The 16,898-nt window shown below is 36.6% G+C and overlaps 1 protein-coding gene across 1 annotated transcript in view; it reads right to left on the reverse strand.

Moving 5' to 3' along the window:
- Positions 1–9,647, reverse strand: part of LOC127951467 (translation initiation factor eIF-2B subunit gamma-like) — a 34,269-nt gene extending 24,622 nt beyond the window's left edge. Inside the window, exons 1-3 of the mRNA XM_052549343.1 lie at positions 9,349–9,647; positions 8,968–9,124; positions 5,132–5,289 (exon numbers count right to left, since the gene is read on the reverse strand). Of these exons, the coding sequence (XP_052405303.1) occupies positions 5,132–5,289; positions 8,968–9,115 (306 nt within the window). The 5' untranslated portion in view covers positions 9,116–9,124; positions 9,349–9,647. The remainder of the gene's footprint in view (positions 1–5,131; positions 5,290–8,967; positions 9,125–9,348) is intronic.
- Between the last annotated feature and the right edge of the window lie 7,251 nt (positions 9,648–16,898).

Genomic DNA, 16,898 nt, shown 5'->3' on the forward strand with positions numbered 1-16,898 from the left:
TAGCCACAGAGCCTCTGAAGGTCTGGAGTGGGCGTCAGCTGTTGGATCATCTGAGAGCCGCTGACGCTGACGCTGGGCCATTCAGTAGGCCTTGGTGCTGCACTGCACTGGAGGAGAGGCACAGGGAGGTCAGGCCACCCACAGACACTTCCAGTTCTGCTTGGCTGCCTCCTGGGTCAGCCAGGTGAGACCACCCAAGAGCAGAGCAGAGGAAGAGACAGGAAAAAGAGGGTGGAGAGAGTAGAACAGGATAAGAGGGAATAAAAAGGAAGGGAAGTAGAAATGTGGCTCATACTAGTATGCCACTACAGACACGCTTACTTGCAAACAATTAGCCTGTCAAGACTGCGTTAGGTTGTATTGAAAAACAATACACATTTACTTCTCAAATTCAACAATTTGAACTGGAAAAATAAATATATATTTTTTGGGTGGTTGAAGTTGAGATTGAGGTATTATTTCTATACAAGGAGGTATGTGACAAAAATAATAATAAAAAAAGCCAAAAAAAAGTAAAAAAAAAGTCTGCATACTACAAAAAGAAAAGAAACTGCTAGTGCAAACGAAGATGTACTGTATTAGTACATTTTTCTGGAAAAATGAGTACACAAGTTGATCGAGAACAACTTGATCCCAGTGAAGTCGGAGCCTTATTACTAACAAAAGCCAGCAGAGCACTATACAACACGAAGATTATTCAGTTTCTGTACAAACATTGACTCAATGCATTAGTATGAACTCAAACACAGGTTAATGAAAGAGAGTTTTAAGAGTCAGGCACTCTGTCAGATGCTTCCATTATGTCCACGTTGTTTGCTGAAGCAAGGGAGTAGACTACGTGTTTAGACCATACAATAAACGGGGATTTAGGGCCCCTATTGCCAGCACTCATCTCTCAACGCGTAGTGGGGCTGTTCGTGCACTGGAGGGCTCTGCAACTCAATGCTTTTAATCTCTCATTTCTCTCTAGGATTAGAAATGAACGCATCTGTGCTGTTAGCATGCTCCAGCAAGCTCTCCTCCTCAACATTCCCTTTCCACCGCATTGATATTTCTTGTCAGTTAATCTCCAGTGATAAGCGTTCGCACATGTTCAAGACATCCCTCTCTCAGAGATTTTATACTTTCATAAGTGTTTTGTGCAAAGATATGATGCACATGAACAAACACAGTAATGCATCTGATAGACAAAACATTTTGACCTTTCTGAAAGAAATTAATTAACATTTTCGCAGCTGCTTTAATCCAAAGTGAAATCCAAAGAGAGAGAGAGAGAGCGAGAGATATAATGGTAAATTTTTTCTCATCTGTCCATCAACTCAACTACTGGCTCACATATGTGAAGAATCTTGCCTTTCTATTTTTGGTGTTGACCTATTTTTGCTGTAGATTGTCAGAGCATCACCTCAGCTTTCTGGAGGCTGTTGGTGATTTTACAGACATGTATTTTAGAGTTAATTTTAACAGCTTTTATGAATTGTCTGTCATCAACTACTGTTGTTTTTCTCAGCCAATCAGGCCGTCATTAGTTGCTGATGTCGCCGGTAGTTTCCAAACTCTTGATTTCTCCATGCCTTTTGTTTTTCCCATAGTTCTAATTGACTTCCTCTTTTCTTTTCACATCTATATTGCTTGCTTTTCTTTCAGAGTCAGCTCCCTCATCTTCATCCTGGTTTGTTTGTGTCACCATCGAATGCAAGACTTAGAATGCAGAAGCAACGGATATAACTGATAAGACTGATTTTAATATCTGAAGAATTAATCCAACAGGACACAACACTTAGAAAGACCTGTTCCAATACTTATGCTCACATCAGATAGGGAGATGAAAAACATCTTTGTGTTGAATCACCCAATAATAAAATGTGTCACTCTGTAGTTTTGTCTCATATTCATCTTTTAATCAGATTTTCAGGTTTCTTGAAGAATATGAAATGTATAAAATAAATATATCAGGATTGTCCTGAATTTCTTGGGTCAAATTGTGTAGTTGTGCCAGTAAAATTGTCAGTCTAAAAATCGAGCTTTCTAGACATTTTATTGACATTGGGGATAATTGTAAGTAAACTAGCATTTTTTGTATTTATTTATTTATTTATTCAATTTAAAATATCACTCCCCAAACTGACCAAAATTTCTCCTTTTATTTAGCATCAATGCTTCTTTGTTCAAAATATTTCATAATCCAAAAAGCTTTTTATTTCCAGAAATGTCAGATTTTCAATGTGGTTTCAGACATTTTCATTCCCCACTTGTACTTTCTAAACGTGTCTTGCTCAAGGATACGAAGCTGAAAGCTCATGGATCATAGCTTGTGGGATCTGAACCTATAACCTTTTGGTTACTAGCCCAGAACTTTAACCACTGGTTTACACCACACCCAAGGAACAGAAAAATAATGTTTTTGTGACGTTTCAAACTACCTTAATTCCAACAGTGACCCTAAAAGCCCACCAGGATGTTTCCTTACCGCCCAATTCCATTTACATAACAACTCTTACACATGTCCTGCATGCCCATGAACGCCAGCAAGGGTTCTGACATCATGTGTTTGTGGAGTTAGCCGTCTCTGGCCGCTGGGCTTTCAACAGGTGAAATGAGGCACTCTGTGGAGTTAGACCCATCAATGAGGGGCTGTACAGATCAAAGATCCTTCTGTAGCACACAGGATCTGCCCCTCACATCATTCCACTGACCCCAGGCCAGCTCACATGGGAGACAGGTGAGGCTGTGTTTGCCTGCCAGGCTTTTACACGCTTCTGGGCACACGCTCATGCTTACATGAACGTGCGTGCTCAAGCTGTTATTATGTTTCTTCCATTTAGTCACCATGCTATGGTAAACTCTGAGCACAATGATTTACAGTGACGAAAATTCATCACATCATTGTGTTGCTAACTCTTTTGTGACCCTCCTTCATCACTGAGCACTTCTTGCATGTCAAATCAGTTGCTACATCATTACTGGCTACAAACCAGTCCACAAATATTATTCAGGCAGTTCTATGAAACAGTGAAATGCTGAAATTCATCATTAGATGAATATCTTCATCACATTCAAAATCATTCCATGGTATTTTTGTGTTAAAAAAGCTGAAATTAGGTTTAAATTGTGATTAAAACGAAGCACAAATTAGCCTTCCAGAACTTTAACACTCACTGTTCTGGGATGGTAGAATAATAAAAAAAGAAAAACTTTTTTTTAAAATAAATGCTGAACAGTCATTACTATATTAATTTGCGGGCAATGAGGAAAAAGTGCTGGCAATTTAATAAGAATAATAATAAAAAAAATAAAAAAAAAGTTTTTACCAAAACTTGTCTTTCTGTCAGTAGAGTGTTACAAGACTAGAGAAAACTGGACTTTTAGTCCCTTTTGGAAGTTTTTTCCTTTGCCAAAAAAACTTCCAACATCCACAATGCACTTTTAATTCTAGTGCCATCCCTCTGTTGAGCCGACTGTCCATGAGTTGGAATACAAAAATATGGAAGTTTGATCCGACTCTGTATAGTTTAAAAAATATATATATAAACTGAGATATATGTCTGCACAGAAAAAAAGTATACACTGTTCATTTACATATACTATAGAAAGTTGGTTGAAAATTAATAAATTTGTCCTTTAAATGTGGTTTCTCCTAAAACAAAAACAAAAATGTTTTATTGTTTCTTTGTCGCACATACATGTCTCCATTAGCCTCACAGTGTCCATGATTTTGCCAAGAAAAACATTTTCCTGGATCAACATCTTGTTCATTCCTACCAACCAATCAGATTAGAGTTAATATAATTTCACTCTAATTTAAGGCAGTTCATGTTTAGGGTTGTGGTTAAGGATATTTCCTTTTGTAGAAAGGTTGTTCCAGGACCAATAAAAGATTTTGATCCTATTAGCAAAATCAGTCACAATTCTGGAATTTTCCATTAGAGGGGTCATACAGTATGATGCGATTTACATTTTTCCTTTCTCTTTGGAGTGTTACAAGCTTTTGGTGCATAAAGAAGATCTGTAAAGTTGCTAAGACTAAAGTCTCAAATCCAAAGAGATATTTTTTTTTCTAAAAGTTAAGACTCATCCACACCCTCCTAAAATGGCTCTTTCTAACACGTCCCCACATCTCTACGTCACTTTGTGGGATGATTTGCATAAAGCTGGCCAGATGTTCATGCAAAAAAAGAAGGCGTACCTTTTATTCTCGTTGTAGTATTGCTGTTGCTGCTGCCGCCGTGATGTCGTATGGACACTGTGTGTTTCCCTGTGAAAGCGAAACTACTTTGTCTGGCCTTCCAAAAGAGGACAATATCTGCTTCGTCATGCCTGGAGCTGATCTGTGCTAGTTGCTGAGGAAATACATCAACTTTGCACTGTGGATTGTCAGATCAGCTTTCACCAAGGATGAAGCAAAGTCCAGCACGGGGTCGTTACATGTGGTTGCCGCAAGCCCAATAGACTCTCCGTCATAGAATGCGCTGGCCACGCCGTTCTCAAGCCTCCCGCCTCTGCTCACTCAAACTGGCCTTCACTCACTCTAGGCCTCCAGTCTGTGCTCACTCAAGGCCGCAGTGTGACGCTGTTTCGTTGAGAAAGCAAAACTACTTTGTTTGGCCTTCCAAAAGAGGACATGTCTAGAAATCATGTTTATATCACGTTTATAATGGGTTTTATGTTTATGTCTCATCACTTAGGCTGGACAGGGCATCACAATATGGGGCGCGACATTTCCATCACATGCTTGAGGTATTCGGCCAATCACAACACACTGGATAGCTGGCCAATCAGAGCACACCTGGCTTTTCAGAACGATGAGTCTTGTAAAAATCAAGGCGGGGCATAGAGGAGAAACAATGATGTACAGTAGGTGGAAAATAAGGAGTTTTTTTTTTTTTTTTTTTTTTACCTTAAACCGCATAAACATTTCATTACACTAAATACACCAAAAAAAAAGCATCATGTGACCCCTTTAAAGTATTTCTAAGTATTAAAGTAGTAAAAGGTCTTATCCTTCTTGACCATCCAAATATGAACAATTCAGGCCCTTTTTGGTGTCCTAGTATTTGGAAAGTGATAAATGTCAGTGAAAGAAATGTTAAAACTCCGTGTTATCCTATGATATTGAAACTTGTTGACTCACCTTGATCTTTTGCTGTATGTGTCGAAGGGCATCTGCAGTGCCCATGTCAGCATCCTCCTGAATACATACAACATCCAACCTCATCTTCACATCGGTCTTCATGCGCTGATCTGTGCTCAAGGCCTTCTGAACCTCTTTAGTGGTTATGACAATCACCTCTGGAAAAAGAACATAATGATAATGCTCAGATGACTCAAGGGTTTAACCAAAAGCAAAATACCTTGCACTCACCAAGGCAGCATTTCCTTGATACAAAATATTAAAATGGTAGAACATGAATACAATTTTTCAAAAGCAATCTTTTGCCAATTTTAATATTTTTTTTTTAATGTAATCTATTCCTGTAATGGCAAGGCTGAATTCTTAGCAGGAAACATTTATTGTGGAAACGGATATACATTTTTTAATCTTTGATTAATAGAAAGTAAATGGAGAGGATTATTATTTGAAATAGAAATCTTTTGTAAAATTATACAATGTCAGTTTTAATAAATTTAATGCATCCTTTCTGAATTAAATTGTACTTTCCCAAAAAGTTTGAATGGTAATTATGCAAGTGATAGAAGTTTAGATATGATTTGAATTTTGTGGGAAAAGAGGAGATGGTTTTGTTTCACTACACCATTGGTAAAGCACAGCACACACTTTACCTGTGATACAAAAATATATATTACACAAAACGTCTTCAACTGAGTCTTTGTGAACTATTTGTCATATGCCCAATGAGAGAAACGTTCAGCCAACTGGAAGAATGTCCCAGAATTCTGCTTTACTGCGTAAATATTTTCTAACGAAGGGGCTTACTTACCATAGTTTGTGCTAAGACTTGTAAAAGCTAATTGCAGGCTCTTGCTGGCTGGCACTCTGGCTGTTAACAGGACAGACTGTGCCACACATAAAGGTGCATACTGTACTGCTGGGCAGGCAAAGGGCCATACCCACAAACTCCACACCAGCTGGACCACATGGTCAGTCAATACAGCTAGGTGTGAACAATAAACCTTTAATTATCATAAAGGCATTGAACACAAATACTCAAAAAGGTACATGTCCCCTACTGGCTCTCAAATGTGGTAAAGCAATGAAGAGAACACAGGGCTGTAAGTTAGCGTTTTGGATTTATTTCCACAAAAAAACACCCTTATTTTAAATTGTTAAGGTATGGATAGGATTTTCCTGTATTATTAGCATGAAATTCTATAAATACAAATATGTTGCCCATGATTAGGACAGTCTCATAAAATTAAGTTATAGATGTAATAATTCAAACATAAAAAGTAAATAAATTGATATATTTAAATGTACTAAAACATTTAAAATGGTTTAATTTTCAATTATGTTTTAAAATGTAGATTTAAAAAAATCATAAAATTGTCTATTGATTTAACCATTTTAAATATTATTTATTTCCATTTTTATGTTTTTATAATATTAATTAATTATTAGAAATTAACTTAGCGCATTCCTTACTAGCACTAGTAAAATGCATATTGCTCTATGCTATGCTGGCCCAAAACAGTTTTTAAGGGTGGGCCTGCTGAAGGTCTCCTATTTCTAAGCTACGTGGAGGAAAGCTGCCCTAAAACATAAGGCACACTGCCATTTATCCTCAAGTACTAGACTGTAGTTGATTTATTACAGAGTTGAAATGATCCAACATTAGTTGTCTGGGGTGCATTTGACTCTGTGTAATTGCATCTTGGCTTTATTACATTTGTCTTTTACCAGTCTTGTCTTTCAACTAGGCAATACATCCACCTCTACAATTGTAATGTATAAATTTAGGACTTAGTCATCCCTCATTTTATTTATATATACCAATGATGTACAGCCATATAAAGCATAATACGCTGTCAAAATATGAAAACAGCAAGTCTTGTTGGTTTTATGCAGCTCCTGTTGCCTGACAAAAAGAGTCTTGACACTGAAAGCAAGATGCAACATAAGTGCTGGTCTGTGCGGGTGGCTTTAACATGGAAACCATGGCGTTAGAGTACGTCAATTGTTAAAACGGCTCTACCTTTCCTATTTAGGAAATAAGGACTTTATTAGCTCAATTTAAGCTGCCTCCGCAAATTATTCCCACCTGCAGCCTAAATGTGTTGTAAGCAATTTCAGCTGTTTTGTTAACTCCCACCACACACACCCACTCTCCAAAACCCACCCCAAAGACAAGTCATCCAAACTCATGTCAGCAAACCCATGCAAAATGATTCACAGACAGAGAGTTTCTGATTGGCTGTAAAAGCATGAGTCTGGCCTCAAATTGTTCTGGGTTTGTTGTTTACAGACCAAGATTGCTAGAGAGAAGGTTTCTCGGGACACCCATTTCAGTGATTTCTGTCTGAAACTGTTACTGCATTAATTCATTTCCTCTTCATCTTGATTTAATTATGGTAAGCATGGAAGCATACAAGTGTATTATAGAAATAATACGTGTTAATATGTATTTTTTTTAAATAACACCTTTCTCACGAGAAAAGCAGCTTAAAGTATTGTTTTATAAAAAAATATATATATATTTAAAACACTGGAGAGGACCGGTGTTATTTTGGTATCATTGAGATACTATTATAGTTTTAATTTAATATTTTGAATCAGTTAATTTTCATTTTCTCTTTAGTTCAAGTTTTAGTATTTGTGGTGTGCGTTTTTGTCATTTTATATATCTGTATAGTTTTTATTAATCTTTATTTAAATGTTTAGTTTTAGTTAAGTACATCTAGTACAAACTGAATTAAAATTAGAAATGTTTATGTATTTATTAACGCTGTCAAATCATTAATCGTGATTATTCGCATCCAAAATAAAAGTTTTTATTTACATAATACATAAAGTATATGTGTACTGTGTTCCATCGAGATGGTTTAGGGGTGAGCTGAACCACAGACAGAAGGCAAAAGGGCCAACAAGTGCTAAGCATCTCTCGGGGAACTCCTTCAAGACTGTTGGAAGACCATTTCAGGTGACTACCTCTTGAAGCTCATCAAGAGAATGCCAAGAGTGTGCAAAGCAGTAATCAAAGCAAAAGGTGGCTACTTTGAAGAACCTAGAATATGACATATTTTCAGTTGTTCCACACTTTTTTTGTTATGTATATAATTCCATATATAATTCCACATGTGTTAATTCATTGTTTTGATGTCTTCAGTGTGAATCTACAATTTTCATAGTCATGAAAATAAAGAAAACTCTTTGAATGAGAACGTGTGTCCAAATTTTGGTCTGTACTGTATGTATATATATATACACACACACACACACATATATATTTCTTTTTCAGAAAATGTTTATATATTTTAATGTTTAAATGTTTTATATATTAAATATATTTATTTATAATAAATTATATGCACATAAAGACATGTAAATAAATATTTTCAAAATATATGTATGTGAGTTTATTTATGTAGACATAATAAATATACACATAACAAACATATTATGCAAACAAAAACTATTTGAATGTGATTAATCATCTGACAATACTGCGTGCAATGAACTGCATTTTGCAGTTTTATTTTATTAAACACTTTTTTTTGTCCTCTAAACAGGAAAAGACAATTTCTATTGCCCTTTTGCCCTCAGCAAACCTAAAAAAAATGACCAAAAAAGACTGAGCAACATTAGGAACAGCCATAGGAGTTTACAGTTTAGAGGACAAGCAAACTTTACTGATTCATAATAAACGAAAAACCGGAATTAAATAAGTCTACATACATATCTACATCAGAATATACTAACACTAAACACCTGAAAACAAAACAACAACTTTTCTCAAGGGACAAAATGTATCATTTAATGAACTTTGTTTTCTGATATGACAGTATGTTTACCTTCAAAGCCCACTCTCTCCAGCAGGTTGAGGGGGTACCAGATGAGGGGTTTGTTGCCCACAGGAAGCAAAGGTTTGGGGGTGTTATAGGTGAGATCCATCATCCTGGAGCCTCCACCTGCTGCCATCAGCACCGCTTGCAGCTCCATCCTTAACACCTCCAGGACAAAATAAACAACACATTCAGTCTAACTACAATGGCTCTCACCACAAAACATCGCACTAGACTGACAGACAGAACCTTGTGTTGAATATTCCTTGGTCCAACATGCTTTTCAAAACAGGACCCTTATTTCATCATCTACACAACGTCAACCGAGACGCACTGCTATGTCGCTATCATTTATTAACGTTTAAACACGTTTAGAAACACTCGGTTTACCTGTATTGCTAGTCCAAATGTTTATGATTGTTCAAGTATCGATTCCGTGAACGTGAAGATCTGCAGCACTGTAGCAGACGCTCATGTGGATCAGACTCGCTGTCTTCAAACAATTACTGTTAAACCTAAGAGAGTCTACTTAAACACAAAATGAATAACTTAAAATATATATATTTATATAATAACTAAACGAATAACTAAAACTCTGAATGTTTTATATGTAGGAGTCTACGATAACTGACCAGATATTTCGAGATAATGACATAAAACCGCTACTTGTAAATGGGTCGTACGGAAATCATGACCAGTAACTTTGGTTCCGCACAGAAAATCAGAAGCAGAATGAGAAAGAGTCACTTCTATCTATCTATCTATCTATCTATCTATCTATCTATCTATCTATCTATCTATCTATCTATCTATCTATCTATCTATCTATCTATCTATCTATCTATCTATCTATCTATCTATCTATCTATCTATCTATCTATCTATCTATCTATCTATCTGTCTGTCTGTCTATCTGTCTATCTGTCTATCTGTCTGTCTGTCTAATTAAATATACTCTATATTACAAATATGCAAATTACAAATGTAATTTATATAATCATGTATTTTTTATTTTATTTTAACCTATGATACTGATAGATAAATCAACCATCTTTTCACGCTTTTTGTTTGAGTTTATGCATTTGGTGTTTTTTTTTCTTTCATTTTCCTATTTTATTGTTTGCATAACTTATTAATACAATTTTTCTTTGTACTCTATTTTTTTTTAATGTGCGTATCAGAAGAGTTTGAGAGGAGGTTGTAAAATATTTTTTATGTTTAAAGTAATATGAATATGACATGCTAAGTAGTCTACTGAAACCCCCAAAATATGGTACATAACCTATAATTTTACAAATAATGAAATATATCTTTAATATAGTTTACATTACATTGACCTATTCATTTTCTAGTCTCATAGCATCCAGCATCTCTTAAAAAATATAATACCCACAATAAATAGCTGTAATGCGGTATTACTCACCACTGTCATCAAGCAACAAATGACATAAACTGAAATACTGAATATATTTCTCAAGTGTTTGAATGTCCAATATTAATATATTATGGTTTTAGATCTGCAACAACAGTGTCTTAACTATCTTGGCAGAATAGTTACCATGTTACAGTTTTGTAATAGATTTTTCCTTCCCACGTCAACAATTCTCCCTTTTTCTAGAGTTCACTTGGAACCTGTGTATTAAGAATACATCCAGTTTTACAGTCAAATTTAAAGTCTTCTCTCAAGCCCAGTTCCCTCCACCCATATCCCCTCAGTCAACAGCCATGGCCCAAACCCCAATTCACAGACCTCCAATGTAACAGCAAATTGAACTCTGGGAATGTGGCTTAGCTTTGTTTTCTCTGGACAGGAGATGAGCTTCATTGGTCGCTGCCTGCAGAAGAAACATTGGAATAACAGGGCAGGCTGCCTCCATTAAAAAAAAAGAGAAAAGTTAAAGCAAAGGAAATATTGATGTTAAAGCTCTAACTGTTTCTGTGTTGAATTCACACCTTTGCTATGTTTCCTAACACCAACTGTTTGTGATTCACACTCTCCAAAAACGTTGGCCACCTTATCTTTACTTCTTTAGTAAAGTGAAGCAACATTTTTAAAGGATAACCCGAGAAATCTCATATGGATTACATGACCCAAGTTTAACATCTGGTGTACTGCCTGAATGGACTGCTGCAATTTCTGTGGGGTCATGTTAAATGATCACAAACAGAGAGCAAAAACAAGCATTCTCATTTACATTTTTATGTCCAGCTAAGCAAGCATATCTGTTTTTCTTTTAGCATGAGGGAAATGATGCTAAATATTGTTAATGTGCATCACTGAAAGTAAATTGGCTAAAACAGATGATGTGCACAACACAAATTAAGCCCATAAATTTAAACATTCATCAAATTCTGCTGAAACATGTTCACATACTGCCTTAAATGGTGTATTACTGTTATAAAACAGCAGCAATAATGTGAAGAAGAAATAAAACAATTAAAAGTAGGTTATACTTAACAAACATCTTTATATTGTTCATAAAAATGCAATATTGGTCAACCTCGAACTATTGAATGCATGCAGATTAAAGCTAAAAAGCCTGACATTTTTTTTTTATTTGACCGTTACTTCTCACAAATTTTGAAGTGAAGGTCAGGAGGTCCATTTTAACATCCATGCAATCTGGCAACCATCATCTCTGAAATCCAGCCATAAGAGTTTTAATGTTCTGTTCTAATACCTCTGATTCATCTTTATTTACAAGCTGTTCACTACATACAGATGGCAATATTTCCGTCGTTACAGCAGCGGGCTCTGGTTCAAGAAAAGACGGTAATAAAAGTCAGTCCAGGCCAATGACACTTCTCTAGTGATTATCTGCTCTTTTACAGCACTAGCCTGTGACCATGACAAACTTGGGAGGGCTTAAAAGGCAGACATGATTGTGCTAATGATGGCATGGAGGGATGGGCCACAGAGAGGAAATGTGGCACAGGTGTTGCATGATGGAACACAGTCCTTGATGAGCGATATTTGAGATGAAAATGAACAAAGACATTCATAAAACCTTTAAGAGGCAATCTACTCCGAAATAAACCAAATGACGCATATGATTAAAACTCTTTTGAAAAGTTTAAATTGTAACTTATGTATAGATAGATAAATAGATAGATAGTTTTTAAATATTCTAGATAGATTTAATATTTTAAATAAGGAAAATAATATTTAAATAGCAATTAACGTTTCCAAAATGTAAGAAATATGAAAATATTTATATGAATGTGTGAATATAAACAGTACAGTATAGCCTTCAGTGTGTATGTATGTATGTTATATATATATATATATATATATATATATATATATATATATATATATATATAGTAAATATCTATTGTATTCGTTTAACACATACACACACACGCGATTCCACTATTCCATGGCTAAAATGCATCTCATAAAACTGGATGTCTTGTTGATTATATGATTTCAATATGCATTTAGGTGTAAAATTGTAACATTTGTGACAAATCCTCTGAGCCTTATGTTATTAAGATAACTGATCCTGACAATTTGCCATCAGGGCAGTCAACATAAAGAGTTTCCAGCACAGGATAATGATTCCAGATAGATAGAACCAAAGCAGAGTCATAATGCTACCACAGACTTGAAGCTCTGCCTCGATTTCCTATTCCTGGCCATCGCAGCTCTTGTAAATCATTCTCAATTCCCCTAAACAAGCCAGTTGGATTAGGTTGGTTTAGATCATAAACATTTGCAGGGCCAGACCACCCAGGGAGTGAGACTCAGGCCTGACCGCTGCCTCGCTGCGAGCCACGGCCAGGCCGAAAGCACAACACGTTCAGTGTGGTTTGTGTTTGCGCCACTTCCTGGACAGAGAGAGAGAGAGAGAGAGAGAGAGAGAGAGAGACAGAGAGAGAGTGAGAGAGAGGGCCCCATCTGCCATGGAAACAAAAACACCCCCCCCCCCCCCACCACCACCACCTTATTCACGGTCAGCCACCGATAGACTGTGACATAGATAAACACACTGGGCTCCACGGGCTTCATACTCTTCTCTGTCCTGCGCGTCTCAGAAAGCCCTTTTTCATTCACTGCTCCTGTGGAAAAAACGAAATCTGCCACAAGGCTTTACAGGATGGCTTCACAGACATAATAATGCATGTGGAAACAGAAAAGGATTCTTGTTATGACAAGTGAAGGAACAGAAAAAAACATTTTGTGTTGTTTACTTGAGAGATTAAGGATTACTATGGTGTGGTCTCAAGTATGGTGTCCAAGTGATGCATAGCTCCACTCAAAGTATTGGGTTAAAAGACTTGAGGAATTAGCCTAGAGTTTGACAGAGCCTGGGCACATGGTTTTCATTAATGCACAATTGGACTCTGCTGTAGCAGGTCTCCCAGTGAGTGCTAGTTGACATGGAGGTTGAACTGTGAGAATACACATTCACAGTCCCATTAGCAACTGATAATGACGCATAAATCACGACCACACAACCGCTCGGTTAGTTTCACGCCAAACTGCAGCACTGTTTATTGGTGAAGGTATTTATGGTTGCTCGTTTGTAAATGAAGATGAGCAAAAAGACTTGTAGGCCCGAATGGCGTTGATGTGTTTGCGATATTATAAATCCAGGATTTTTCACTTTCCATGCAAACAATTTACTCTACACAAAATAAATAATACCAATCAAAATTAAAGATCTTTATCTGCATCTATGGTTCCACGAAGAACATCCATGAAATCTTTCTATTGCACAACAGGTTCTTCATAGCAGAAAATGGTTTCTAGATATTTTTTATGGAAAGGAAAACATTTTATTTTAAGAAGTGTTCTCTGAAAAGCTCATTAGGAAATGCCTGCAATGGACCCCCACACCCCAAGTTGAACTTATGTTATATGCATGAATGTGTTCATTATATTATTATTTGTTGATTGTGATTATTGATGTTTGTGTGTGTGTGTGTGTTTCACATAGCAGCATTCCTTCCAGCTGCAAAAAGGAATAAGAAACCATTTTAAAAGGGATGATCTAATCTTTCATTATTGGGAGCATTTCATTGTTGCTTGAAGATATCAACAAAGCTTTTTAAACACATCTACTAAATTATATAGCTGTTTGCAGTGCAATATTCACATATTTTACAATGTCCGATGGTGATAACAAGAGCTGGAAATGAATGGGTAGTGCTTTATAAGGCAGCTGTTGGAATGGAAGTCCTACCCTGTGATTAAATGAGCCAGTCAGGTTTTTAAAAGATGCAACACCTCTTGAAACACAATGTTTGCAAACTGTTCTGGAGTGTTTAGGAAGCCTCACACATAAAAAAAAGATGAAAAACTGTGGCAACGATTTTGTTCCTATGTCTTATTCAGTTATTCCATTGTTATAGTAAAAGCACGGCCATGATTTATATAAAATTATAGAGAACAAATTAGTACAACGTGAGGGAAAGAATTAATCTGTTGAATTTGTGGGAATAAACATTTAACAAAGATTTCGAACACATTTGAACAAATTTTTTCCCTACATGTCATGTGCAGTGGTCAGCTGTAGTCGTTCACCTTTAAAGCATAGGTGCAGGCCTACATGTTTGCATATTGCTTAAATGATGGGAAATGGGACCAAGTGAATGCTTTTTAAGAGTAATTGGAAATGGATTCTTCAGTAATCATTTTATTAAAAATCAGATTTTTAAAAAAGAATAAAAATCTTTTTAGTGTCTTCAAAAATAAGCTACGTTTGTCAGTGTAAGGATTGACAGGTGTGATCTCAGTTTCAGTTCATACAACTACTTTACATGCAGTATTCTAGTAGCTGTTTGAGTCAGAGAAAGAATAACCGATCCCCTGATCATGCCGCATCGCCACAGAAGGCTGCTTGGTTTGAAAGTGATTTCTCTGTGAGCTATGCTTCATTCGTTGATATTAACAGTAGATAATGGGCCTTTTTTTGCCAGCGAAATGTCACAAATGTCACCGCACTTTAAACTGAAGGGGCTAGCTCTGGTGAAAGGCAGTGGATGTTGATCTAAACATCCCAGAAAATATGGGTGTGAGACTGGCAAATGTTCAAGTGTAAGTGTAAAAACTGTTGTCCAGCATTTAAAATTGTTTTGGAGTTATTTGTTGAATTGAGGCAATTAGTCCAGTAGCTCTTTATAGTGGTTATATTGCTCTTAAAGGACTTCATTAATGCTGGTATCTCTGTCACACACTGAAAGACTGTGCTCCCCAGAGATTTGTAATTTGTGATAACAGCACCGACAGTCATCATTAACTCACTTGCTTTAAACACAGGATTTGCAGGGTGACACTTCATAAAACCCTTCAGATTCCTTGTAAAACTTGTGTAGACCATTCTCCACTCTGACACAGGTCTGGCTCTAGGGTGGCAGAGGTAGACACATCCCATTTGTCCCGAGCTATAGGCCGCCTGGAGGGCCGCTCCCTTGCTGGGCTGGGCCCCTGCGAGTGCCAGGCGCTGTGTGCTAGGTGAGTGTCTGTGGCAGGGTTTTGACTGTTTTACATGCTGTCTGGGCTTGGTTTGCCTCATATACTTGGTTAATGATTGCTATAACTCCTAATTGTGGCCAGCGTCCAGGCAGAAAGTCAAGGGCCAGCCCTGGATAATGAAAGGGTAAAAAAAAAAAAAAAAGCTAAAATTGTGCCACAGATTATGGGTACTTAATCTTAAGATTAATGGTGTGAATAATAAAAATTGGAATACGAGTTTTACTTTTGTAAAGACTAATTGTGTTGTAATCAGTTCTAAAATGGTTCCCATCACCCCCTTTTTTCTGTTGTTTGTGGCTGTTTATTTGGAAAGAATTAATCAAATGTTTTTGGGGAAAGAACGTGCTATGGAATTAACATCACACAGCCATAATCATACAAGCCCCCTATACAACACAATATTATCAGATCTATAGCTATGTAATATGCACATATAAACTATCATATACTAAGAACATTCATTTAAGTACAATTAACTGCAATTCATATTTTTATTCATCATATTAGATTGTTTTACTATATATTCATAATAATTAATTATATTAATAAATGTAAATAAGTAATTCTGCAGTCCCCTTGCAAGATAGCTACAAATGACCATTTACCGATGTTTACCGATGTTCTTGCTACATTTCTGTGCATTGATAGTGGTAATATCCTTTCTGTCTATGGAGGGTCAGAGAGCTCTCAGATATCGTAAAATATCCATACGTCTCAAAATATGTCTAAAAAATAACGTAATCGATGAAACGAAGTTCTTACAGGTTTGTAAGTAATTAATGACACAATTGTAATTTTTGGGTAAACTAATTTAGCCTTTTAACAATTTCACAAGTACTGCAATTGAATTACATTTTTTTTATTGCAGTAACTGTAAAAGATTACAGTTATATATTTAATAATCAAGACCCTGTCCACACGAAGGCAGTTATTTTTAAAACCACAGAATTTTCAATGCGGTTTGGCCGTTCGTCCACATGCAAACACAGCACCATTTTTAAAAAACGCCTGCCAGGGTGAAGATTTTCAAAAACTTCGGTTGCAGTGTTATCGTGTAGATAGTGAAACTGGAGTTTTGGCTTGTGATGTTGGAGCCTGTGCTGTTATCTGCACCTACTGGAAGCTTTTTTTGGGCTTCTGATTGGCCTACATGGCTTTTTGGTTGAGACACAAATAATAAATTTGTACTTTTACTTTTTTCATCTTTTACTGCACACATCAGTCCGCCTGGTTCCTGTGATCTCTGTGTGTGTCTGCTTTGCCCTTGTCCACCCCAAACCCACTGGTCTGTGACCACACATACTCCCCACGCCGCTTCAAATATCCCCGCTGTCTCCAGCGCTGTGCCCACACTCTCTCTGCACGTGGGGAGCCTTCCTGCAGGCATCAAACACCAGGACTTTCTTGAGAAAAAATTGTGTTATATATCTCGCAGTGGCTCATTACTGTTGGGGAATTT

This window comes from Carassius gibelio, chromosome B2, assembly GCF_023724105.1.
Source record: "Carassius gibelio isolate Cgi1373 ecotype wild population from Czech Republic chromosome B2, carGib1.2-hapl.c, whole genome shotgun sequence".
NCBI lineage: Eukaryota > Metazoa > Chordata > Actinopteri > Cypriniformes > Cyprinidae > Carassius > Carassius gibelio.